Source organism: Zingiber officinale, chromosome 6A, assembly GCF_018446385.1.
Source record: "Zingiber officinale cultivar Zhangliang chromosome 6A, Zo_v1.1, whole genome shotgun sequence".
NCBI classification, from domain to species: Eukaryota; Viridiplantae; Streptophyta; class Magnoliopsida; order Zingiberales; family Zingiberaceae; genus Zingiber; species Zingiber officinale.
The window spans coordinates 149,129,872-149,156,119 of NC_055997.1; the positions used below are offsets into that span (position 1 = coordinate 149,129,872).

At 36.5% G+C, this 26,248-nt stretch overlaps 2 protein-coding genes across 2 annotated transcripts; one reads left to right on the top strand and one right to left on the bottom strand.

Annotated features, from left to right (window-relative positions):
- Nucleotides 1-10,315: 10,315 nt before the first annotated feature.
- Nucleotides 10,316-15,311, top strand: LOC121998700 (pre-mRNA-splicing factor SLU7). The gene is made up of 10 exons (XM_042553721.1): nt 10,316-10,470; nt 11,139-11,302; nt 11,394-11,506; nt 11,924-12,337; nt 12,569-12,704; nt 12,803-13,102; nt 13,379-13,595; nt 14,759-14,862; nt 14,943-15,011; nt 15,095-15,311. Exons 1-10 carry the CDS (start codon nt 10,455-10,457, stop codon nt 15,170-15,172), a joined length of 1,611 nt encoding a protein of 536 aa, XP_042409655.1. The 5' UTR covers nt 10,316-10,454; the 3' UTR covers nt 15,173-15,311.
- Nucleotides 15,312-24,885: 9,574 nt separating this feature from the next.
- Nucleotides 24,886-25,962, bottom strand: LOC121998702 (probable ascorbate-specific transmembrane electron transporter 1). The gene is made up of 4 exons (XM_042553724.1): nt 25,804-25,962; nt 25,667-25,715; nt 25,378-25,577; nt 24,886-25,301 (listed from the first exon to the last, which is right to left on the bottom strand). Exons 1-4 carry the CDS (start codon nt 25,960-25,962, stop codon nt 25,002-25,004), a joined length of 708 nt encoding a protein of 235 aa, XP_042409658.1. The 3' UTR covers nt 24,886-25,001.
- Nucleotides 25,963-26,248: the final 286 nt, after the last annotated feature.

The window sequence follows — 26,248 nt, forward strand, 5'->3', positions numbered from 1 at the left end:
AAGTACTAAGCAAGATGATGAGTCGATTAAAAAGTCTAGAGGAACTTCTGATATTTGGATGTATTTTAAGAAAATGAATGGGATTGATACAGCTGAATGTAATGGGTGTAAAAAACAATATAAATGTGAGGGTAAACATTATGGAATTTCTACACTATGATGTCATCTTAAAATTTGTGACAAGTTAAAGTTTCATAATGTAGGACAAATGATTCTTGATCAAGATGGGAAGATAAGATTCAAGAAAATAGATCAAAAAATTTCACGCGGGTTACTAGCTTGTGCAATCATTATATATGATTTACCATTTTCATTTGTTGAGTACAATGGTATTAGAGATTAGATAAAGTACATAAATTCTCATATTGCTTGCATTTCTAGAAATACTATTGTTTCTGATATTAATCGGATCTATTTGAGGGAGAAAGAAAAACATAAGTATGTTTTGACTATTATTCAGAATAGAGTTTGTTTGACTTCATATTTATGAATGACATGCACTAGTGAGTGTTATATTTGCTTGACTACCCATTTTATTGATGATGATTGGAAATTAAATAGTAAAATACTAAATTTTTCTCATATGCCTCCTCCACACTCAAGAGTTGGCTTAGCTGCAAAATTATTTGAATTTTTGAAGGAATGGGAGATTGAGAAAAAGGTTTTTCCTTTGACATTGGATAATGCATTCAGTAATGACAACATGCAAGTTCATTTGAAAGAACAATTGTCTTTGTATGATAGCTTATTGTGTGATGGTGAATTTTTTCATGTTCGTTATTCTGCTCATATATTGAATTTGATTGTGCAAGAAAGTTTGAAAGTTGTTACTATAGCTTTGAATAAAATTAGAAAGTCAGTCAAGTATGTTAAAGGTTCAGAGACGTAGGATGAAAAGTTTGAAGAATGTATACGAGCAGTTGGTAACATTAATACTCGTAATATAGCAAGCTCGTAATATAGCAATTTTGTATAGAGCCGTCAATTTAGGTTAGATCCGTTTGATTAGCCCGCCCTGCAAAATAATTTAAGCGAGATAAATTAATATTTTATCAATCCATCATCTGGAGGGCTTAAACGGGATAACCCAAGCGGGTTGTGGGTTTAGGCTGACCAACCCGTGGCAGGCTCGGGTTGACCTGCAGTCCTGTACAATTATATAATTAAAAAAAAATAAAAAGTACAAATTGTGATTAAAGTCGAAAGACTAAAGGTTTCAAGTTTCAACCTTTTCAAATTCTCTCTCTGTGTCCCATTGTCTCCTGTGTGAGTTGTAACAGTTCCTTCGGGACGGTCTAGTGGCTAGCGCATGAAGTGTTGTCAACATGAGGTCCTGAGATTCGAATCTCGGCAAAGCCGAGGTAAATACTTCTCTTATGTGCTAGTCACTATTCCAAATGCTAGTAGTCGTCCGTGATTTACCTCCTCCGTGTTAGCCCTGGGACGGGTTGGCGAGGCACTGGGGGCGAGCGTATTTACCTTTTACCACCGTGTGAGCTAGTTAGCAGGCTGAGGTCTCGTTCGTTAACGGATTAACCAGACAAATCGCTCCACCAACTAAGAACGGTCATGCACCACCACCCATAGAATCGTGAACGGTCAAGACAATCATCCCCAGGGCGTAGCACAGATGGGGAGTGCATGGTTCTATGGCTGAAAGGTCCAGGGGTCGATCCCCGGGGTGTCACTGCCTGGGGTTAACGTCTCCGCCATGCACTTTCCACCTGTGTACCTGCATTTACCTCCCTCCATATCCGTGGGACCGGCTCTAGGGGGTCGCTGATGTGGCGGCTCCACATTTGTGAACGGTCAAGATGATCTCAATCGTCAGTCGCCTTTGGTCTAGAGAGAGAAACTCTCCCTTCTCTCTAGAATTTCTAGAGAGAAGTTGATTGGAGGTTGGTGAATCATTGGAGTCATTCTTTGGCGAGTGTGAGTGCCCTTAATCCATTCCCCTCCGGCCAAAATTTGCCAAAGAAGGAAAGTCCCTCACGAAATATCTTCTCATTAATGTTTATTGATTATATTAATTATCAATAATCTTCTCATTAATTGGCCAGCTGTTAGTTTATTTGATTTGTTGACTTTGCAAATTCAGATGGTGCACCTTTCCTAGTTTCAACGGCAACACAAATCAAATTATTCAGTGGCCTTAATTAGGGAAGCTATTTCATTCAAGTGTGTTGAGGTGTCAATCCTACACAATGGGAAAAAAGAAAAAGGGGCTCAAATATTTTCCCTTGAGTCAAGCCTGTGGATTACAATTGGCTTCATATGAAGAGCAAAGATTCAGCCACATTGAAGCAGTCAACTTGGCAGCGAATGATTTTCATGAAGTGGACAAGGAGCATGAGGTGGACTCTCTAATTGATGAGGTGGACCAATCTATGGAGGATGCTTTTGTTGATCATGCTTCCAATACCAAAAGTGGTGCTGAGGTGGATGAACAAGGAAGCAAGGTGAAGGAGGTTGCTGATGAGACTATCAATGTTCAAAACGGTGCTGAGGTGGATGAACAAGGAAGCAATGTGAAGGAGGTTGCTAGTGTGACCACCAACGTGAAGGAGGTTGCGCCAGCGGAGGGAGCGATGCTGAATCCAGTACCGGTGGCCAGAGATAGTGATACTCAGAAGGATGGGTTGCCGGAGGTTGTTCTGCCTACCCAACCAGCACAGGAGGCGCAAAAGAAGAAGACTTGGGCAAGTTTATTCAGAAACAATCGGAAGCCAACATTTGGTGTGTCTCTGGAGCAATATGAATCTAAAGGCGAGAGGCTAGCTATTGATTTTGATGATATTGATGACATTGAAGACTCCCTGGGTTTTTGTCTAGTCGGTTGTTTCATGGGACAACATCCAGGGAGAAATGGAGTTTATGCGGTAGCCAACCAGTCGAGGGTTCACTATAAATTCTTTATGCATAAAAAGTGGATGGGTGGTCTACCGTTTTGATACAAAAGAGGATCGCGATAGGGTCTTGCAGGGAGGGTCTTACTTTGCTTTTGGAGTTCCCATCTTTCTGAAGCTTATGCCAAGGTATTTTCTCTTCCATGAGGATGACCGGCTTGTTCCTGTTTGGATATAAATCCATAGTTTACCACCGGATTGTTGGTCACAGAAGGTCTTGAGCATGATTGGTTTGGAGGTAGGGAAGCCTTTATACACGGATAGCTTGACACGATCAAGGGAGCGGTTGGAGTACGCTCATCTTTTGGTGGAGGTTTCGGTCATTGGGGATAGAATTTATGAGGTTCCTATCACATTGCCTACCGGAGTGCAACTTGATCTCAGAATCGTCTATGAAATGGTGTCCGAATACTGTGAGACTTGTAAGAAGATTGGTCACCGAAAAGAAAACTGTGGCGGTCCGTCTCGTGCAGGGAGGGCAAGATCTAAATCAGCAGGTCACTGGGGGAGAAGGAGATCAAAACCGAGATCCAGAAGTCGGACATGGCGACCAAGACAACAACCGCAAAATATGGAGGATCCAGTGGCACAGAATGATTTAGCAATTGTGGTGGTGACTAGTCCTCAGCCTGTGGTAGTTATACATCCCTTAGATCATGATGAGTTGGATGCACAAAATACACAACATGAGGAGGCGGCGAATGCCGAGGAGTTGTCTACTATACCGGAGGTTTCAAGTAGCAAGGAGGCCTCTTCTTCTTCAGCGGATCATCGGTCTCAAACAGATACTGGTGGTGCAAATCAATCCTCGGCGCCATCCTCTTCAGCACCATCATCTTCTGCAACATCATCCACGGCTGCATCTGTAACATTGGGATCGACTTCTTCAGCATCGTCTCAAGTTGATTCTGTGAGACATAAAGGGAAGAGCAAGGAAGCGACTGGAAGTATAGTGCCCCTACAAAGTGGATGACAACTACGGGTCCGAGCAGCTCGAGCGGTTAGTGTCAAATGAAGGTAGCGACATGGAACATTAGGGCCTTCCACAAGCCCCTAAAATATGGGGGAGTGCAGCACCTCCTCAGGCATAAAGACATCCAAGTACTCGCTCTATTGGAGACGAAGCTAAACTTGGTGACGATAGTTTATGGACTGCATTCGATTGTCACTCGGGCACCGCTTTGGGAGGCACTAGAGGAACTTGGTGTTGCGATTTTTGAACCTTGGATGATAATGGGGGATTTCAATTCTATATTATCTATACAGGACAAGAAAGGAGGCTCACAGGTTACCAACCATGAAATGCAAGATTTCCAGCACTTTGTGCAAGCGTGTGAACTGGTGGACCTTCGCTCTATTGGATGTCGGCTTGCCTGGACAAATATACGGTCTCCTCCAAATTGGATAGAGTTTTGGTTAATTCCTTCTGGTTGATGGCAGAATTTGATGCGTATGCGGAATTTATGGCACCGAGATGCCTCTCCGATCACTCTTGTGGTATAGTGCACACATTGGCGAAAGACCGGCCTTCAAACCGACCTTTTAAATTGGACTCTTCACGAGGATTTTCAATCGATGGTGAGAGACTCTTGGACGACCCCCGCCGTAGGACATGCTCAATTTGTACTCAAGCTAAAGTTGACACGGTTAAAGGGCCGATTGCGAGAATTGAACAAAGAAAAATTTGGGCAGATCTCGAAGAAGGCAAGAAGAGCAAATGCAGAATTAGAGACAATGCAAAGAGATATATTAGATGGAGGGGTTGCTCCTACAGAGTATATACATGTTCGACGAAGAGCTACACTTCTTGCGGAGGCTGAAAAACATTTCTACCAACAAAGGGCAAAAAATACATACCTAAAGAGCGCTGACAAATACACTAAATTTTTTCATGATGTGGTGAAGAGAAACAACAAGAGGAATGTTATTATTACACTCACCAAAAGGGATGAGGAGCAAACATCCAGCATTTGTGAGGTGGCGGAGGAATTTGTAAGCTTCTTTCATGACTTGCTTGGCAAAATTGAAACTTGCAGCCCTATGGACAGCAGTAATATCCCTGGAAGGAAGCTAACTGGATCCCATTCAGATGGGTTGATAAGGACGGTGGGTGAGGAAGAGATCAAAGAAGCCCTGCATGACATTGGGTGTGACAAGGCCCCGGGTCCGGATGGTTATGGGGCTAAATTTTTCACTTCATCGTGGGACATTGTAGGCTCAGATTTTGTGGCAGCAGTTCAAGAGTTTTTTCAATGAAAAATTGCTTAAACAATGGAATCATACACTGGCCACATTGGTGCCGAAGGCGGATCATGCCCGGGGGTGTCGGATTATCGGCCTATCTCATGCTGCAATGTTTTCTACAAGGTAATATTCAAGATCTTGGCGAGTCTATTAGCTTCGATTTTGGGCTTCTTGTTGGATCCGGCTCAAGTGGCATTTGTGCAAGGAAGATCGATAAGAGACAATATTAATTTGACCCAAGAACTCTTACGGAAGTATGCTTGGAAAAGAATATCACCAAGATGTACGATCAAGGTTGATTTAAGGAAGGCATTTGACACGGTGTATTGAGATTTTCTTATGGCGGCACTCGTTAGTTTTGGTTTTCCCCAACGGTATTGTGGATGGATTCGAGAATGTGTAACTACAACCTCTTATTCAATCTCCCTAATTGGTGGCATCTATGGATACTTTAGCGGACGACGCAGTTTGAGACAAGGTGATCCTTTATCTCCTCTCTTATTCGATTTATGTATAGAAGTGCTCTCAAGAAGACTGCAGGTCGCTTGTTCGTCGCCCTCATTTCGCCATCATCTTATGTGCAAAGAGGTTGACATCACTCATTTAGCTTATGTTGACGATTTGATGTTGTTTGTTCGGGCGGATGAAACCTCCATCAAGGTGCTAGCGGGCTATTTGGAACAATTTGGTTGTGAGGCAAGGCTCAAGGCCAATCTATTGAAATCTCACATATATATGGCTGGAGTTGATGTGGGGGTGAAAAGTCGGCTTCTACAGATAACTGGATTCCAAGAAGGTACTTTTCCATTCCGGTATTTGGGTATTCCACTAGCGGCGGAGAAGTTGCGGATTGCCAACTATGACCCCCTACTTGAGGCTATTACAAAGAAGATAAATTCTTGGGCAAAACATACATTATCATATGCGGGGCGATTTGAATTGGTGTGATCGGTGCTACAAGGTATAGAATGTTATTGGCTTTCTTTACTTCCTATACCTGAAGGAGTTATTAAAAAAAATTAAAGCAATATGCCAAATGTTTGTATGGTCTACTAAGTTCCCTCCAATTGCATGAGACACTTTTAGTCTTCCTAAGCATGATGATGGATATGACCTCCGAGATCTAAGTGCGTGGAATGAAGCTTTATTAAGTAAAACCCTTTGGGCAATCCAATCAAAGATGGACTCGCTTTGGGTAAGATGAGTTCATCATCACTATATTAAAGGGGTTGATTTTTGGCATTGGAAGACAAAGGCTTCGGACTCGCCACTTATCAAGAGACTTGTGCAAATTAGGGACAAGATTCAAGTCGCCATGAATGAGAGTGGGGCAGTAAATATGAAGTTGATTGAGTGGTTTGCAGCGAGGAAAAAAGGGGTAACAAATGCCTATGACTTCTTTAGACCGAGAGGTGCTTCAGTGACTTAGGGATCCTTGATTTGGAGGTCAGAAATTTTACCAAAGTATCGATTCATTGTTTGGCTACTTATACATGACAAGTTACGAACTGCGGATAAGATGCTCTATGAATCAAACAAAGAGTGTATGCTTTGTCGACAACAAGATGAATCAATTGGCCATTTGTTCGTTGAGTGCCCCATAACGTGTGAGCTGTAGAGGAAGGTCAAGCCTTGGTTGGAGTTTCAACATGATTTCAAATCAGTAGGGGAGTTACTACAAGTTTTCAGACAACATTATAAAGGAGACTGCCACAAAATGAAGGCTCGATACCTTGGTATTTCCAGTATGATTTATACTCTATGGGAAGCCAGCAATAAATGCAGATATGAGGGGATAGCTCCTGATGTTGAGAGAATATTTCGCAAAATTTAAATCCATGTCCATTGGTTCATCGATCTATCCTCGACCTATAACTTATCCGTTCGTGTTGTCCTGATGAATTGTCGTCCAAGGGCTTTTGTTGCTGTTCGAAATTTTGAAGCTACCATACTGTTCGTGGATTTGAAGATGTCCGTTGTTTTGAAGCTCCTATTGTTGTCCGTGGTTTTTGAAATCTCAAGATTTGTGTGGGTGCATGCAAGTGGATTGTTGGGGCTCAAGCATGATGTGACGATGGGGTTAAGCATGAGGTGGCGTTGGTATTTATTCATGTTGGGGCTCAAGCATGAGGTGCCGTTGGAATTATTCATGTTGGAGGCATATGCTATTGATAGGTGGTATGTGATCATTGGTGAGATTATCTTTATTACATGATTTTATTTTTTTGTATGGGAGGTATGGGGGAGAATGGTGCATAGATCTATCATAATTGATCTATCTAGTCCGTAGCAAATGGCTCACGATAAAGACAGTACCAAATCCGTTAATGGCTGGGGCTTTGCCAAACAACCTAAGAGGGTGAATAGATCCACCATAATGATCTATCTAGTCCGTAGCAAACGACTCGCGGTAAGGACAACACTAAATCCGTTAATGGCTGGGGTTTTGCCAAAAAGCCTGGGAGGGTGCATAGGTCTACCACAAAAGACCTATCTAGTCTGCAGCAAACGGCTCGCGGTAAATACATGGTAAATCCATTGATAGTTGACCACTTGCTAAAAGTGGGGCGACGTTCTAAGGCGAGATGATAATTTTGGTGATCCAGGCTCTGATTTTGAGGCTCTGCTTGCTGTTGAGGCTTTTGGTGGTTCATTTGCTGTCCATTGTCTTGCTGACTGAGTTCTCAAAGTTGCTGTTCGAGTTGTCTTGCATCTATGATTTGGCTACTATCTGTGGTTGCTTTGGACTATGGCTCACATCTGGGTTATGCAAAAATCCATTGTAGGCTTAAAACGTGTTTTGATTGGGTAGTTTTTGTTGATGTCATATGTGGGTTATGCAAAAATCCATTGTAGGCTTAAAACGTGTTTTGATTGGGTGGTTTTTGTTGATGTCATATGTGGGGTTATGCAAAAATCCATTGTAGGCTTAAAACGTGTTTTGATTGGGTAGTTTCTGTTGATGTCATATGTGGGTTATGCAAAAATCCATTATAGGCTTAAGAATGTGTGAATCATGTGTGGGTTGTGGTTGATTGCAAACAAGTGTGAATGCATCACATTGAGTGGGATGTGCTCAAGTGGTGTTGTGAGTGGGTTGTTTGGTGAGTTTGCCTCTACTTTTGAGAATTAAGCTCGTGATGGTTGTATGACTTGTTATGCGGTTTGAGAGTTTCTCCCTCTCAAACTACTTTTTATACATATGCACCTTTTTTCGTGAGTTGTGACAGTGTCCATGACTTCTTCCTTTGTGAGAATCGTGGCTCGTGAGAGAGGGGCAGAGGGTGATTCACATTCCTCATCTTGTAAACCGTAACCCTATTCCCATTTTGCTACCCCATCCTAACCATCCAGCCCTCACCGCCTCAAAGTCTGCCACCTCCAAAGTCTGAACGTTGCTTCTGAAGTTTGAAGTCCGAAGTTCAAATCGCCTGTAGAGAAACTCTCCCAAAGAGATCGACACTCTAGCAGCTAGTAAGCGACAGTCCAACGACAATCTTTGCACGACTTTCTCCATTCTCCAAACTCTTGTTTGAGGTGAAATGTTTTCCTCCTTTCTTTCTTTCTATTTCCCTTCATTTTTCAATTTTTCTACGTAATTGTGTCTTGTGGTTTGCATAGTTGTTGGACTTTTTGCCTTGTTTGCTATTTTGCTGGGAAAGTTTGATAAACTAACGTTTTTTTCTTTTCTTGTGATGTTCTTTGTCTGATATATCTTATTCTCTTTAAATAGTTAAGAATCTATTTGTGAAGTAGCAAGGATTTTAACTTTGTTGATTAGGATTTAGTAATCCCCATTTTGTTGATTCCAATAAAAATATTATTCGTCAAACCCCCGCTCCATCGCAGTCTGAACTACCAAAAATTATTCTTCGTTAATTACTAATTACTTTGTTTGCTATTATTATTGTATTTGATTCAAATTGTTGTTGCTAATATAAGAAATAAGCATATGTTATTGTATTATTTTTTTTTGTATTTGATTGATTTTGCATGAAACTGTAATTTATTATTTATTTTTCTTTTTTCATTACCGAATTTGAAATGGACTCTACTTCTCACAATCAAATAACTCTTTTAGAGGTTGATGAATTAAAAAGTACTAAGCAAATTGATGAGTCGATTTAAAAGTCTAGGGAAACTTATGATATTTGGATGTATTTTAAGAAAATAAATGGGATTGATAAAGTTAAATGTAATGGGTGTAAAAAACAATATAAATGTGGGGTTACACATTATGGTATTTTTGCATTATGACATCATCTTAAAATTTGTGACAAGTTAAAGTTTCATGATGTAAGACAAATAGTTCTTGATCAAAATGGAAAGATGAAATCCAAAAAAAAATCTTTAATAATGACATGTGTTAATTTTTGTCTATTTTATGAAGTGATCAAATAATAAATTCATCGGATTGTCTAGACCACAATCCTTGATTCACTCTTGGACCAGAGGTCATTCATAGGTAGAATTTTATGGATCCCACCTATATAATAGGTGGGGTCTATAAAATTCCACCTATTAATAATGTAGTTTATTCTTTAGATCGTATTTTGCGTTTCAAAAAATTCATGCCTTAATAAATTAGGTTAGTTGTTCTTTTTATATGTTTGTGAAATTAAATTGAATCAAATCATAGTTAATTTTTTATATAATATTATATAGAAGTTTAGGGGGTAAATTGATATTTATTTATATGTATTTAGAAGTTTAGGCAACAATAAAATTGTTATAGTATGATTTTATGATTATGAATTCGAATAGTAAAGATAATTATTTATAATACAAGTAAGATCGAATATAATTCTTTTTTAAAATTTTGCATTGGCAAGAGTTTCAGAAGATTATCCTTTTTATTAGAAAGTTTAGAGTGTAAATTGGTATTTTTAATTAGTAAAGAAAATAAAAAATCATTAAAATTTGGGAGTAAATTGACATTTTCCTCGCATAAATTGATAATATCGTTTAAATCGTATACCATAAGTTATTATTTTAAAAAGTATATACAAATTTATTAAAGATGTAAAATTTATACAAAATTAATTATTTTTAATGTATTCATAAAAGTGTGTGCTAGGCAATCGGGAATTCGGGATATAATATTTTGTATTTTTTTGGCTTTAAAAAAATTATATATAAAATCATGGTTAAACCGATTTAACCCATTACCCGATTAAATAGATCGGGAGGAACAGATAACCTCAACCCATTCCTTTCGTCTCCCTCTTTCGCCGCCGTCGTAGTGCAAGGCGCCTCCTTTTCCGTCAGATTTCGCTTGACCTTGCTTCTCGATATCTGTTCAACATGGCGTCCTCGTCAGGTAAAGATCTGGATCACCTGTTGCTTCCAATTCGAATGATTTTGACCATTATCTTTACCGAGAAAGCTAACCCTAGAAGATTAGATGACGATGCTGTCTGTTCTTCTTGATCTGTTTGCGTCAATCCATCGAGCTTATAGGGAATTCCTCGATACAATTTGTTGCTTTACTTCCATAATTCCATTAGAAAATATTGAATCCTGTAGCTGTTTCGATATAATATTTTTTTTCGCCCTTTTTTTATCAGATAATTTTTGGTTAGATAAAGTAGATGGATAGTCGGAACCAATGAATTAGGGTTCCTGCTCACTGTTGTGCATGCACACTCTTTTGTAATCTTCACAAGAAGAAATTATTGTTTGGTTGCGATTGAACTTATTGGGGAGGTTATTATATGCCACGATGAATTTTAGTTATTCCTGTAGGATTTCTGGTGTGTTAAAGAAGTTATTTTCTTTAATTGATCGTGTTGCATTTTTTTCTTTTCAAATTTAGTAACGTCTCTTTGCTTTCATAGATAGTTAGCATTGCATATTATGATTCATGAACTTTAGGAATATCGCCTAAGGTCACCATGCTTGCCACTGTTGAGCTCCTTAAAAATGTTCTGTGTTGCTAATCACTTCTTCTCTTTGTGAATTTTTTAACAATTTGTTTCTTGGTTATAGTATCTTTTAAATCACGAGAAGATCATCGGAAGCAACTTGAATTAGAAGAAGCACGTAAGGCTGGACTTGCTCCAGCTGAGGTGGATGAAGATGGAAAAGAAATTAATCCTCATATTCCTCAATATATGTCTTCTGCACCTTGGTATCTCAATGCGGAGAGACCAGTATGCTTCTTTTGACTAGTGTATATTATGTTTATTTATGACGATACACCTGAATTAATTTGTAATGACTTTCTATTACTGCATCCAATAGAGTCTCAAGCATCAACGGAAGTGGAAGTCTGATCCAAATTATACCAAATCATGGTATGATAGAGGTGCAAAAATATATCAAGCAGATCGGTATAGGAAGGGTGCTTGTCAAAAGTAAGATGAACTTTTTTTTTCCTGAACATTTTTCAACCTTTGATAAGATCATAATGTGAAAAATTTCTCTTTTATACATCAGAAGAGAACTTTCTTGTTGCTAATCCATTTGTGTTCATATTTACAAATCTTGACATTTGCATTTGGGTTCTGCATGAAGTTTTTTTTTTTTGCACTGCAACAATAGTTCTCTCTGACATAATTCTTGCCAGGCTTTACATGCCACATACTGACATGAAGTAGCATTCTTCCCCCTACATACCATGCTTGATTATGTGCCCTATTAAATTATTATTTACAGTTAAACCATTAGTAACTAATGTTTGTTTATTCACCTAAAAAGCATCTATGATTTTACTGATTGCTACATTATCCTAGACTTGTATCTCAACTATTTTTGTATTTCTTATTTTGTAGCTGTGGAGCAATGACTCATGACAAAAAGTCTTGTATGGAAAGACCTCGGAAGGTTGGAGCTAAGTGGACAAACATGCATATAGCTCCAGATGAGAAGGTGGAGAGTTTTGAACTGGATTATGATGGTAAACGTGACCGTTGGAATGGTTATGATGCCTCCACTTATTCTCGTGTTATTGAGCAATATGACGCTCGGGAGGAAGCCAGGAGAAAGTTTCTGAAGGAACAACAATTGAAAAAATTGGAGGAGAAGAATGGCCAGCAAAATGATGAGGATGTTGCTAGTGATGATGCCGAGGATGAAGATGATCTAAAGGTTGATGAGGCTAAGGTTGACGAGAGCAAGCAAATGGACTTTGCCAAAGTAGAAAAACGTGTTCGTACCACTGGTGGTGGAAGCACTGGGACTGTAAGGTAATTTTATGGGTTTTCTGACCTACTCCGAATTGTAAATTTTTTATCATATGGAGTCGTGACCAAATCTTGTTTCTGACCTACTCAAACTGTACTGAAATATAAAATGCTGAATTGGTTTCATGTAACGTTTCTTTTGATCATCATATGTTTTTTCTCATTATTCAGTCAAAAACAAAGTTCTTTGTTTTGTTGCTTATATGAATAGATTTGATGTTTTTTTCCTTATAGGAATCTGCGTATTAGAGAGGATACCGCTAAATACCTCCTGAATTTGGATGTCAATTCTTCTTACTATGATCCAAAGACTCGTTCAATGCGTGAGGATCCTTTACCAGATAGTGATCCAAATGAGAAGTTTTATTTAGTATGTGCTCAAAGACTTTGATAATATTCTATTTCTGTAAGACTAACATGTTGTCACTATGTTTTCATTATCTGAATGTTTCTTCTATTTTCCTGTAGGGTGACAACCATAACAGGATGAACGGTCAAGCATTGGATTTCAAGCAACTGAACATACATGCCTGGGAAGCATTTGAGAAAGGACAAGATATCCACATGCAAGCTGCCCCATCTCAGGCTGAATTATTGTTCAAAAATTATAAGATTATTAAGGACAAACTGAAACACAAAACTAAGGATTCTATCATGGAGAAATATGGAAATGCTGCTTCCGAGGAAGAACTGCCACGGGAACTTCTTCTTGGGCAGAGTGAAAGAGAGATTGAATATGATCGAGCTGGTCGGATAATTAAGGGACAGGTGAGTTTATTGCAGTGAACCTTTCTATGCAATATAAGGATGCTAATAAACCTGCATTTTTTTTATAAGCTCCAGTTTAGGATTTTTTTAATGATATCTGCATTCCCATCAGTGCTCTCCTGAAATTCATGGTTGTACTTTTTTCTTCGTTTTCTTCTCCTATGCTTTGTAATTTGATTACATAGCATGGATTTTGTGTGATGATGCTCATGTGCTTGTATTTGTGTGCCAGTTTTACCGTGGCTCATGTAAATTGTTCATGATGATATATTTCAGGAGGCCGCACTTCCAAAGAGCAAGTATGAAGAAGATGTCTTCATTAACAACCACACGACAGTTTGGGGTTCCTGGTGGAAGGATTTTCAATGGGGTTACAAGTGTTGCAAGCAGACGATACGTAACAGCTATTGCACAGGTTTAGCTGGAATTGAGGCTGCTGAAGCTGCAACTGAACTCATGAAGACAAATATGGCTCGCAAAGAGGCCACACAAGGTATTTTAAAATATTTTTTAGTTACATAATAAGAACAGTCATAAGCAGCAACATTTTTGGTTAAATGGAAGTCTTATTACTCTCATTCATGGTAGATATACTTTTCTCAAGTTCCTCTTCTCTCAATTTGGTCTTATATTTGACCATTTATTGGAACTACACCTGTTACTCACAATTCTTGGATATTAGTATTGTTTATCCTTTCTGTTAAATCCATACATTGACTCCACACCTGATATGGGACTTGCCTTACAACTTGATTTTATATCATATGATTTGGATTTTATCTATTACATTACAGCATGCAGGGTGATAAATAAAGATACTCATCTCAACTGTGTATTTGCAAGAATTTTACGCAAACTTGTAGATTGTTGAGTTTTCCTACATATGATCTGGTTCGTCTAGGATTGCATTTATGCGACAGATCTTTTTGCCATTAATCTGTATCAAGCAACCAGAAAAAGTTGTGGTTTCAGTTAGTGATAATAGAGATCAACTCTGTTCTGATCTTGTTTTGTTTCTGGGGTAGTGAAGACTGAAGAGAGAACCGTTAGTTGAGTCACTACCGACTGTTCTAACTGATCAGTTTACTTAACAGAAAGTCATGGTATACTTGGCATCTGAAACATTTCTTAATAAAACTTTTCATATACAAAACTCAAATCTGCCTTTCCATCTCCTTGATATAGTTCTTCAGACTGAAGTTTTATTGAGTTTGTTGCTATATATCTTTTCGGTATATCTTAGGCAGCAATCTTGGGGATTTCTGTGTTTTGCAAATAGTACGACTTAAAAAAGCTTTATTAAGTTAATGGATTATGTTAGACTTTGGTAGAATTTGATTAAGTTAGACTATGAAAGATTTCTGTGTTTTTCCCAATTGTTTCGTTTATTTTAAATTCCAATTGCAATTATATATTTGATTAGTTGGACTATGGAACAATTCGAACAGAATGCTTATTGTTGATACTTTAACATCACAACACAAAATTATCTGATGACATTCCAATTAAAATAATTATATCTTATTTCTTTGTTTTAATTATCTGATCACTATCAACTCAATCTGTTTGCTCTCATTACTCGTTAGCATCAAAATAGAGCAGTAAATTTCCTGGCAAAATTCTTGACTGCTGCTATTTCTATTTTGTTCCTCCCAGATAAAACGCCGGAGCCGGAACAAAAACAACTTGCAACATGGGGAACTGATGTCCCTGATGAGCTGGTTCTCGACAAAAAATTGCTCGACGAAGCCCTGAAAAAGGTAAGAATCTTCCCATTTTTTTTCGTCCAATGATGATTTCTTATGAGAAAGATACTGAAGAATGACCCCCTTTCCAACAGGAGGAGGGAAGGAAAAAAGAGGAGAGGGATGAAAGGAAGAGAAAATATAACGTCAAATGGAACGATGAGGTATCTGAACTGACCTAACTAGGTTGTTATCTGGTCCATTTTCGATTGTTTTGGTTGGGGTTCTAAAATTATTCTCTCTACAGGTGACTGCAGAAGACATGGAGGCTTTCCGTATGAAGAGGATCCATCACGAGGACCCAATGAAAGATTTTCTCCACTAACAATTTACAACCTCAGTTTTCAGTGTTTTAATGCTTCATGTATATACGTGTAGTGTATCACTTGAGAAGTGTTGAATTTCTCAATGTATCTGTGTGACAGTTTTTTTTTTCTCTTGCAAACTTGGAACTTATGGGACTACTATTATCTTTGTCTCATATGTTTGTTGATGGAAATCTTTTACAGCTTTTAACCGAACAGAAACTTTTCCAAATATTTAAATAACGTATGTATTTTCAAAATTATTAAATCATCCGATATCCATTTTATTGATTCGTATTTATCTCTATAGCAAACGATACGGGTTATTTTTTTTTTATTAAATATGTAATTTTTTTAAAGATTAATTTATGTTTAAAAATTAATTTTTCTCAATTTGATATTTTGAAGATATGTATATAATAATATATATTAGATGAATACATTAAATTTAATTTCATATTAATCCAAATTTTCTAATTTCATCTATCGATTTCAGTCAATTTATTTTTTGAACATAAATATGTTTGGAAAATTTAATTCATGTAAAAAATATTATCGCACTCAATATATTTGATTAAATTGATATTTGAGAATGTAAATATAATTAGGAGATGGATAGAAAATGATTTTATGTCATTCTAAACTCTCTAGGTTCACCTATAATTTTACTCGAAATTGGTCAAAAATATTGATGTATCTAAATAACTCAAAATAACGTGGAATCAATTTTCATGTATTCGTCTAGTTCTTCTGATTATATCTATCCGTGCTCTCAAACATCAATTTTGCATACTATATTGAGAGGATTTATTTTTTGAACACGAATATGTCTGAAAAATCTAATTTGTGTTAAAAAATAATCGTTGCACTCAAATATATTGAGTGAAATTGATGTTTGAGGACATTTATAATCAAGAGAATTAGACGAATATATAGAATATGATTCTATGTCATTTCAAGTTCTCTATATCAATCAACCAATTTTGACCAAATTTGAGACAAATCAGTAGATGGACATAAAGAATTCGAAATTAGGAATGATAATGGGTTGGATTCGAGTCAAATTTCATATCCTTCATCCCTATACCTATCGGATATTAGATATTTATTTTTATACATATACCCATTAAAAAAAATCAGATATCTTCTATATTAATAATTATTCATCTTTTTATTCAACTATCATCATTCAACAAAAGCATATTAGAATTCATAACGTATTAAAAAAAATAGATTAAACATCTATATAATCCACTTCTAACATAAAAAAAAATAGTTAGTAAGTTTTGATTTTTTTTTAATATATATGTATATATATTATTTAATTGGGTATTCGGGTCGGATATCAAATATCAATAGTCACTCCATACTCTCCTCTATTCGGGTCGGATATCATATCTTCCATCGGATTCGGAAGAAATTGTCATCCTTACTCAGAATGACATGAAATCAAGTTCTATGTGTTCTCTAGTTCTTCTGATTATATTCATGTTCTTAAATATCAATTTAATCTAATATATTGAATGTAGTAATTTTTTTAAATATAAATTAGATTTTTCATATACATTTGTATTCAAAAAATCATCGCTCTTAATATATTATGTTAAATTGATATTTAAGGACATATATATAATCAAGAGAACTATACGAGCACATTGAACTTGATTACATGTCATTCTGAGCTCTCTAGGTGGACCTAGAGAGCTTAGAATGATATGAAGCTAAGTCTTATGCATTCATTTAATTCTCCTGATTATAAGGATAATACTGGGGTGGGACGGGAGTTGATTTGTGATATGTGTAGATTATAGCTATTTTAAGCATCATTTAGCATATATCATGTTGCATTTCATAAGCATGATTTGTATTCACAAATTCTATTTCTATGTGATTTTGTTACTTTTACTCGTTTAGTTCGGAGGACGGTTCTTTTCTTATTTTCATTGATAGGATGTGTTTTCAGATAAAAAATGGAGTATAAATCCTTTAGAACATGAAGTTGGAGCAAAGAGCACGCACTAGTCGTGTCTTATGACACAGACATACTCCTATGACCAAGAAAGATAAAGAATGAAGCAGAAAAGACTCAACACTAACTAGTCATGCCTCATCATCGAGCTAACGCATAAAGCATTTGGGAATAAAAAGGGATTCAAAAACCATCAAAATAAAGTTTTAATCAAGAAACATTTTCTAATCGTGTCCCATGAAATAAGCATGTTTGTACGAAACAAATCAGGTATAAAACAGTGCTAAAATAGAGCCAACAACTTTCACCATAGCTGGGTCATGCCGGCGGGCATGACCATCTCAATTCTGGCCATGTTCCAGTTTTAATCACGGCCAGGCCATGGCGGCGGGCATGACCCTGTCAGCCTCTGGATTGCACTATAGATCAAATTTTGAACGGTCATAACTTTTAGCTCGGTTTGAGCCACAAGTCGTACGACCTATAAAAAGTTAGATAATTTTAAGATCTATAACTTTGATTCATGGTCAAACCCAATAAAACTATGTTTAAGGGTCATTGGCGGAGCCCAACATATTTGCAAATCTGGACCGCTTGGGGGCGATATAAAAGGGTGAAGGAAACTCTTATTTGGATCATCTTTGACAAGGGGTTGTTAGAATTTGAGAGATATCCTAAGGGATTGCCTTATAGTTTTATCTATTTATTTGATAAGTATAGATACACTATTTGAGTGTATATTATATGTTTGATTGTCCAAAGGTTTCTGCGACTATCCGTCCACCTTCGGAGCAAGGAACCATTCCGAATACACCGACAATTTTCCCCCTAAGCATTTCTTCCTCTCTATCCTCTATTTTGGATTATAAGGATGCTTTTCTCAGTGGCTTTGGTTTGTAATTCTCTTGCAGGGATTGACTTTTTGATATGTAAATACTATTTTGTTAAATCTATTGAATTTGAATGTTTCTTATTTAATGACATGTGTCTTGTGGTCCAGGCATTCTATGTATACACAATCTCAATGCCAAAAGCACAAGATACGTATCTCATGAGGTGCGAGGATAAACTGAAAGGAGAATCCAATCCTCCAACCCGTAGAAACTCGAGACGTCGATAGTCATTTACTAAAGTAGATTGATTTGTCACGAGGAGCAATAGGCTATCATAGATCTTAATAGATCAGTTTCAATTCGTCATCACGCAGTAAAAGAAGGCAACTCAGGGGTTGTTGGATCACGTGATAGGAATCTCCTTAAGAAAGTAATCTCTCAGCTTCGTCGCTTTGAAAGTAGACGACGAATTGAAATAGATAAACCGGTGTAGTCTAAAAAGTTTACATCAGATACTATAGGATAGTCTACCTACATAAATAATCATTGAGGATAAGAAATCAAACATAGATTATGTATTTACAATCATAATGATGAAACTGAAACCCTAAGATCCTTTCTCTAACTCAGATTTCCCATGTCCATAACTCTCTCTCTCTCTCTCTCATTCTTGAACTCTTGCAACATATGATTTCCTTATAACCTACTTTGCAATTCTAACTAGTACTTGATTCATAGTCCTTGCAAGATCGTATCTTTTATTACTTGACGACATAACTGTTACTTGTAGTTACACAATAAGTTTTTAGCGTCATTGCCAATGACTGTATTAATCGATATTAGTTAGTTAGCAATCTGGTTAATCTACATTTCTTCTTTTCTTTTCTTTGTTTTTATGCCTTCTTTGCATGATTGACAGAGAGTTGATCTTATGACCATAAATAAGCATTTTTTGGGAGGCAACCCAAATTTCTTTCTTCTATTTTACTTGAACGCCAACCTCCTACTTGGTTTTTCTTGTCTAATATTCTTTTTGCAATATTCAATGATTAGGAGGAGTGCGAATACCAGATAAAAGGATAACTTCGGAATATGAATAACTTAGACATTTGGCATGTATTGTAAGTACCTCAGGTGAGTTTTGATATGATCAACTAAGTTAAGTTAGGCTCTGCGGTTTGATTCCTTGTGTCTAAGTATACAGAGACTTAGTGTAGGATCATAGGCACGTGAGGTGGGGTTGGGGGGGAGGGGTGGGTGAATCACGTGTATTTTAAAAATAAGTCTTTTTTTGAACTTTTAAAATAAGTGCACAGCGAAAAGAAGATACAAACAAAAAAGCATAACACAAGTAGTTTTACTTGGTTCAGAGCTTTCGGCGACTCCTACTCCAAGACCCAAGCTTTTTGGACCTATCGACGGATAATCCACTAAAATTCTCTATCGGTAACTCTTGGTAGAGTAATTGATTACAAAAAAGAAATGAAAAGTGTAACACCTACACTTCCTTTGAGCAATAAAGTAAATAACTTAAAAGCATTACCCAACACAAAGGATATCAAAATATGTGAGCTTAGGTGTTGGCATCGGTTTGCTGGCAGTGATCGGGCGTAGTCGAGTAGTAGTATCTTTGCAACATAGCAGTAGTACGAGGTCGAAGCAGATGAATGATAGAAGAAGCATGTAAACGACTTGTTGAAATTGATGTCTATGACTACTGTTTGAGACTCCTTTTATAGTCATTTCTTGGTGCCTGAACCACCCTCAGGTGACCAAACTGAGGCCTATTTGATCCTGCTTCGTCGGCGGATTATCCACCTCTGGCCTAGATTGCTAATGTGATTGCACCTTAGCGAAGCTCTATCCACTCCCAGGCACCTAGACTAGCCCTGGGCTCCTGGATGTTGACGTATGTCGACCAATCAGAACGCTCCAACTCATCTGCACAAGAGGTTGGATTCGGGCCAATCTAGTTGCTTGGACCCTACGCAGGCACCTCGAATCACTTTTTCTAATTTTCACTTTCCTACACCACAGAGTTAGTACAACAAGTATAATATGAGAAAATAATGTTTTGACAATCTCAGGACTGTTCGATCCTGACTTCGGATTTTATTGAAACTCTAGGTCGGATCAACGCCTATTGTTCCCTCAATCGGGAACGGATCCTTACTAGATCTCTCCTCCAGTTGCTTACCTGACCTTATTTGTCAAGGATCTGGTCCTCTAGAGCTATTTGGGCTTTCTCTAGTCCTGCTTAGTGTCTGATTAACCTGATAAACTAAGACTTTCGTGCAACACCAAGTTATCACAATAGATAAAATATTAAAGCAAATAAATGTTAGCAGCTTTCAAGATTCACTGCTTCAGTTGATCGCGCGTGATCGACCGAAAACCATTCAATCACACATTACCTAGGGTTATCTTTTCCTAGGATTTCCTACTGCCTAGCTTCACTCATTAGGATTTTCTCCACCTAATTTTACTCACTAGGATCTAGCTTCACTTACTATGACTTTCATTGTTTGGCTTCACTCACCAGAACTTCCACCATCAAACTTTACTCACTAGGGCTTCCACTACATGGCTTCACTCACTAGGACTTTTACCACCTAACTTCACTTACTATGACCTAATTTCACTCACTAGGGCTTCCATTGTCAGACTTCCAATTAGGACTTACCCTTGCTAGTCATCTAGTCTTAACTATACTTCTTTTTTCCAAACATCAAGTCATATTTAGATCCACCCTTGGTCAAACCGACCAGACTTGGATATATTGTCAAACATTAAAACCTTAGAGGTTGATTGCACCAATAAAATCATGCTAACAAACACATACGGTTAGTATGTTTGAAAATCTAAAATGAGTGAGATGCTAGAAAAAGTAAATTAAAAATATTCTTGAAAAGATTTTTAAAAATTCATAAGTCTACTTTCTTAAAATTTATTTTCAAAATTTGTACGATTAGTTCATGATTAATTAATATCTTGAAAACTCCTTTAATTTTTTTTTTTAAAAAAAGTCATTTTGAAAGTTTTTTTAATTATGCCTCGAAATTTGTTTTTACATTTACAAAATTATTTTTCAAAATTATCTTGCAAAATTTTGAAAATATTTTGACAAATATTCTTAAAAAACTTTCAAGAAGGGTTAAGGAAAAACTTTAGACCAAGGTGATTAATGTTGGTGCAAATAAAAAAAAAACTTAGGTACTTTTTTTTTTTTTTGATAAAAAGGGAAACGAAACTTAAATTAAAAAAATCTAGTAACCTTTCCATATTGATAAAAATCTATAAAACACATAGGGAGTTTTCTTTGTAATTAATAAGGATTCTTAAAGATGTATTAGATTGAGTGGAAGACTTGATTGAAAGATCTAATATTAATTTTGTAAATCCTTGAATAATCTTTGAATTTTTTAAAAACTGTTTTGAAAGTTTTGAGAAAATACATTGAAATTATTTTTCAAAATTCCTTTAAAAGTTTTGAAAGTATAATTTAAAAAATTATCTTATTTCAAACATTGTTTTTTTAAAAACAGGTGATTTAGCTTATATTATTCTAAATGTTTTTTTAATAAAAACTTATTGTTGATTGCTCGCCACATGTTCTTTTATACTTTGATTTTTTTTAAATATGTGTTAAAGGGGGAAGATAATAGATTGAGTTAGAGAATTCATGAACAATCATTATTCCAAATCATGCCTCATGCATATATCGATATTTTTTTTCTCTAATTTTAACTCAGGTTATCATTACATGCATTAAAAGGGAGAAGATTGTTAATACAGTTAGCACTAATAATCAAACTAAAATTTTGATGTATGACAAATAATTAAAGTTAAATTTTGTGTGTTCTAATCTAGTTACCAAGTGTGCAGGACTGAAACACTTGATGGATCTAGAGGATCTGACACCAGACTGAAGTCTAATCAGACGTTTGGCAAAAAATCCAATTGGGTTAGAGAGGACCAGACAGTTGGTAGGAAGTTCAATGGGATCAAGGAGGACTAGATGACTGCTAAAGTCTAGATGGGATATCTGGTAGGATGACTTGATGAGTCAAGAAATCAAAGTCAAGTGAATCTACAATCGGTAAGCGGAGGCAAGCACTAGAGGAGAGAGATTGATGATGCATTCCCCATTGAGGGAACAATAGACGTTGATCCACTTAGGATTTTAGTGAAATCGAGAGTCAGGACCGGATAGTCCCGAGATTGTCTAAATATATTAATATTTCATATTATGTCTGTTTTGCTAACTCTGTGATGTAGAAAATTAAAGTTAGAGTTAGGGCATCAGATGCTCAGACATTTGGACGACCAGAGAGGATCCAGGGGCTCAAAATGGCCAGAATCCAGCTTCGCAAGCATATGAGTTGGCAAACGTTGGTTGGCTGACCTACGTCAGCTTCCAGGCATCCGGGAGTGATTCAGGCGCCCAAGAAGGGATAAAGGTGACTTGGATAGAGCTTTGCTGTGATTTTCTAGATAACTTATTTTACAATTCCGACTAGTATTCGATTCACAATACTAGTGAGATCAATATCTTTTTTACTTTACGATATAATCGTACACTTGCAATTACATAATAGTTTGTCATTCTAATCTCTGCCCCTGAATTATATCCTTGCCCTCCTCCCCGGTTCTATTTAAATGGGGAATCACCACCCCCGACCCTGTGGATATTAAATATCCATCCCCGTCCCTATCATCACTTCCCATCCCCGAGAATAAATCTAAAAGAATAGTCATCCCCGCTTCCCATCTAATATTTATCGAACTAATCGAGAAATCTTCATCCTCGTTCTCATCCCGATCTCCATCCTCGTCCCCATCACGATCTCCATCCTCGTCCCCATCCCCATTCCCTATAATGTCGTATCAGGGCAGGTTCGGGGATGGGAATAACATCCCTATACCCGCCCCCGTTCAAATGTGGGGTTTTGAAAATTCCCCGAACCTCTATCCATACCCGAAAAATACTTCCCGAACTCGCCCCTGTTTCAAGTTTTCCCCATGGTGTCTCGAACCCTTAGACGAAATTGTCATCCCTACGTGATTATATTTATATCATCAAATATCAATTTGACATAATATATTAATAGTAATAATTTTTTAAATACGAATCAAATTTTTAATGGTTAAAAAATAAAATTAACTGATTATTAATATAGCAATTAATTAAAGTTGTTTATGTAATCGTGAGCAATAATTTTAATCGGCTACTCTCTTTAACAATCTATTAATTTTTTTATGATTAAAAAATTTGATTGATGTATTTTTAATATATTATGTTAAATTAATATTTAAGGATATGTATATAATAAGGAGAACTAGACGAATACATTAAACTTAGTTCTATATCATTTCGAGGTCTCTAAATTCATCAACCAATTTTAAATTCGGAATGACATAAAACTAAATTTGTATTTGTCTAGCTTCCCTTGATTATATTTATGGAAAAATTTGCATGCAATCCCCATTATCAAACAAAACTTTACATGCAGTCTCCATTAATAAAAAAAACTTTATTTCCACTCCATAATCAAACATATTTACCTAATTACTCGATATTTTTAGATATAAAAAGTCTAAAAATGATAATAATTCTTCTTAAATTCAGTACATTAAACTAGAATTTAATATATTTTCTACACATGATTCTTTTTCCACTTTAATTTGATGGAAAATTTATTAGATTTTCTTTAAATAGTACTCAATTGGATGAAAAAAATACTATATATTTTTTAAATGGTACTGAATTTAAGAGGAATTATATTAAATAGGAAAAAATCATGTTTAATTTAATAGAAAATATACTCGATTCTAGTTTAAAGTGATGAATTTAACAAAAATTATTCTCGTTTTTAGATTATTTATACCTAAAAAATATGAGGGGTAATTTTGATAGAAAATATACTCGATTTTAGTATAAAGTGCAAGAGGAATTATACTCATTTTAATATATTTTCAATCAAATTAAGCACAATTCTTTTTCACTCAATTAGATGGAAAATATACTAATTTTTCTATAAATGACACTCAATTGGATGGAAAATATACTATATTTTCTTTAAATATTGCTGAATTTAGGATGAATTATATTAAGCAGGAAAAAAATCGTGCTCAATTTAATAGAAAATATACCCAATTCTAATATAAAGTGATGAATTTAACAGGAATTTGTTTTTAGACTTTTGTACCTAAAAAATATAAGGAACAATTAGGTAACAATATTTACATTGGAGAGTTGAAGCAAATAAAACTTTACATACAGGGAGTGGAAATAAAATTTTTTATAATTAGAGACTGCATACAAAATTAAAGTTATGATTGGGGATTTTTCTCTAATTTATCATATATTTATACTCTCAAATATTAATTTAAGAGTAATAATTTTTTAAACATAAATTAATATTTTTTAAAAAATCTATATATTTAATAAAAAATTAATCTTGATCAATTGACGCAATAAAATAGATATTTGATAAGTGATATAATAATTTTAAAATATAATATATGATTGGGGTATTTTGAAAAAGAGAAAATTATGTTTTTAGTCCTGTAACTTATATTTTTTTCAATTTTAGTCTTGTTACGAATCAATTTACATTTTTAGTCCTGTAACTTGTAATATTTTTCAATTTCAGTCATTTTTCCTCTAAAATTGAAAATTTTCAACAGAAAATGATGAGTTGTAAATTGAATTTGAAGATTTTAATTTTTTATGACCCATGTGTTTTTATATTCTAATCATAAACTAGACATTTTTTTGTTAAAAAATTTTAATTTTGGATGAAAAAGGATTGAAATTGAAAAATATTACAAGTTACATGACTAAGAACATAAATTAACTCATAACAGGACTAAAATTGAAAAAGATATAAATCATCGGACTGAAAATATAATTTTCTCTTTCCAAAAATTTCTTAAACGGTTCGGTATGAATATTTTATTATAATCATTTGTGCTAACAGACAAAGATTGATTGAGATAAACACGGATTAATAATAATAAGGCGATGGTAGATGATATCTTAATTCAATCTGCAGAGTAAACCTTGGTGCTTTCCAGGTGAGAGGCAATGAGAGAAAGAACAACAGAGACCCCCAGCAACAGCACCGCCAGTGCCGTACAGTTCACCAGGAAAGCTTCACCGCTGAACCTGTTCACCGTTCCAAAGGTCTCAAGGAACGTCAGCTTCTCCAAGAACCCTAACTCAGCGCTCACAATTCCCAGCAGGTAGACAAAGACCCCGAAGACCGCGTGCCAAGGGAGGAAGGTTGCTTTCAGTGACCCTGAAGCTCCAGGGAACAAGAATGTAACAAACCCCAAAATCCACTGCGATGAGAGAGAGAGAGAAAAAAAGGTTAAATTTTTTATTGAGAAATAGTGAAACTTTACAGTTTTTGATTACTTGAATCCCGTAGAGGGAGATGGTGCCGAGGCCGAGCCAGGAATGGAGACTGTAGAGATTACTGATTCCTAGTTCATTATGAAACTTGAAGGCTGCAGAGATTCCAACAGCTCCGAGCACAAGGGCAAGGCCATGGAGGATGAGATGGATGCACTTGTTCACTTGTTTGCTCCACGGAAGAGCTCTAAAGCACATTGTTGCTGCAATACAAAAAGGTTTGATTAATGGCAGATCATCTCTCCTTCCTTTTTTTAGGATTTCAGTTAGTAGCTGATCGATTACAGATTACCTTCGCTTCCCATGATGATGAACCCGATCAGCATCAGCACTGGATGCACCTGTTCGAAGGCAAGAACAAGGAAATCTTCTCAAACGACTCATGAATCATGATGGAAGTTAAGGAAGAGATCGTTGTGTGGTTGTTACATTAAAGATGAGCGATTTGTCGCCGGCAGACTGAAAGGCTAACCCTCCCCGGAGGTGGATGCACCACACCAGGACCAGGACCGCCGCCGCAGCCGCGAGCACCTGCGCCGTGAAGAAGAAAGCCTTGGACTTCGCCGTCGTCTCCGCCGGAACACCCATCTCTACCGACCCAGAGTGGTTGGCTCCTTGCTCTTCTCTGCCCCCTGCCCTATGCTATAAACAAAGGGCCGCAGCAACGGACACGGAGCGACATCGACGTCAGAGAAGAGGAATCCGGAAGGAACCATTCCTGATCGCCGATCGGCCAATGATCGGGATCCGTCAGCTTCAGATCCGATGGCGAACAAGATCCCCTTCATAAAAGCGAGAAGGACGTGAATGAGGTGCCGTGTTTTTAGCCAAAAGGGAATCCGTGGAGGTGGTGGCTTGGGGAGATTTCAGTGGG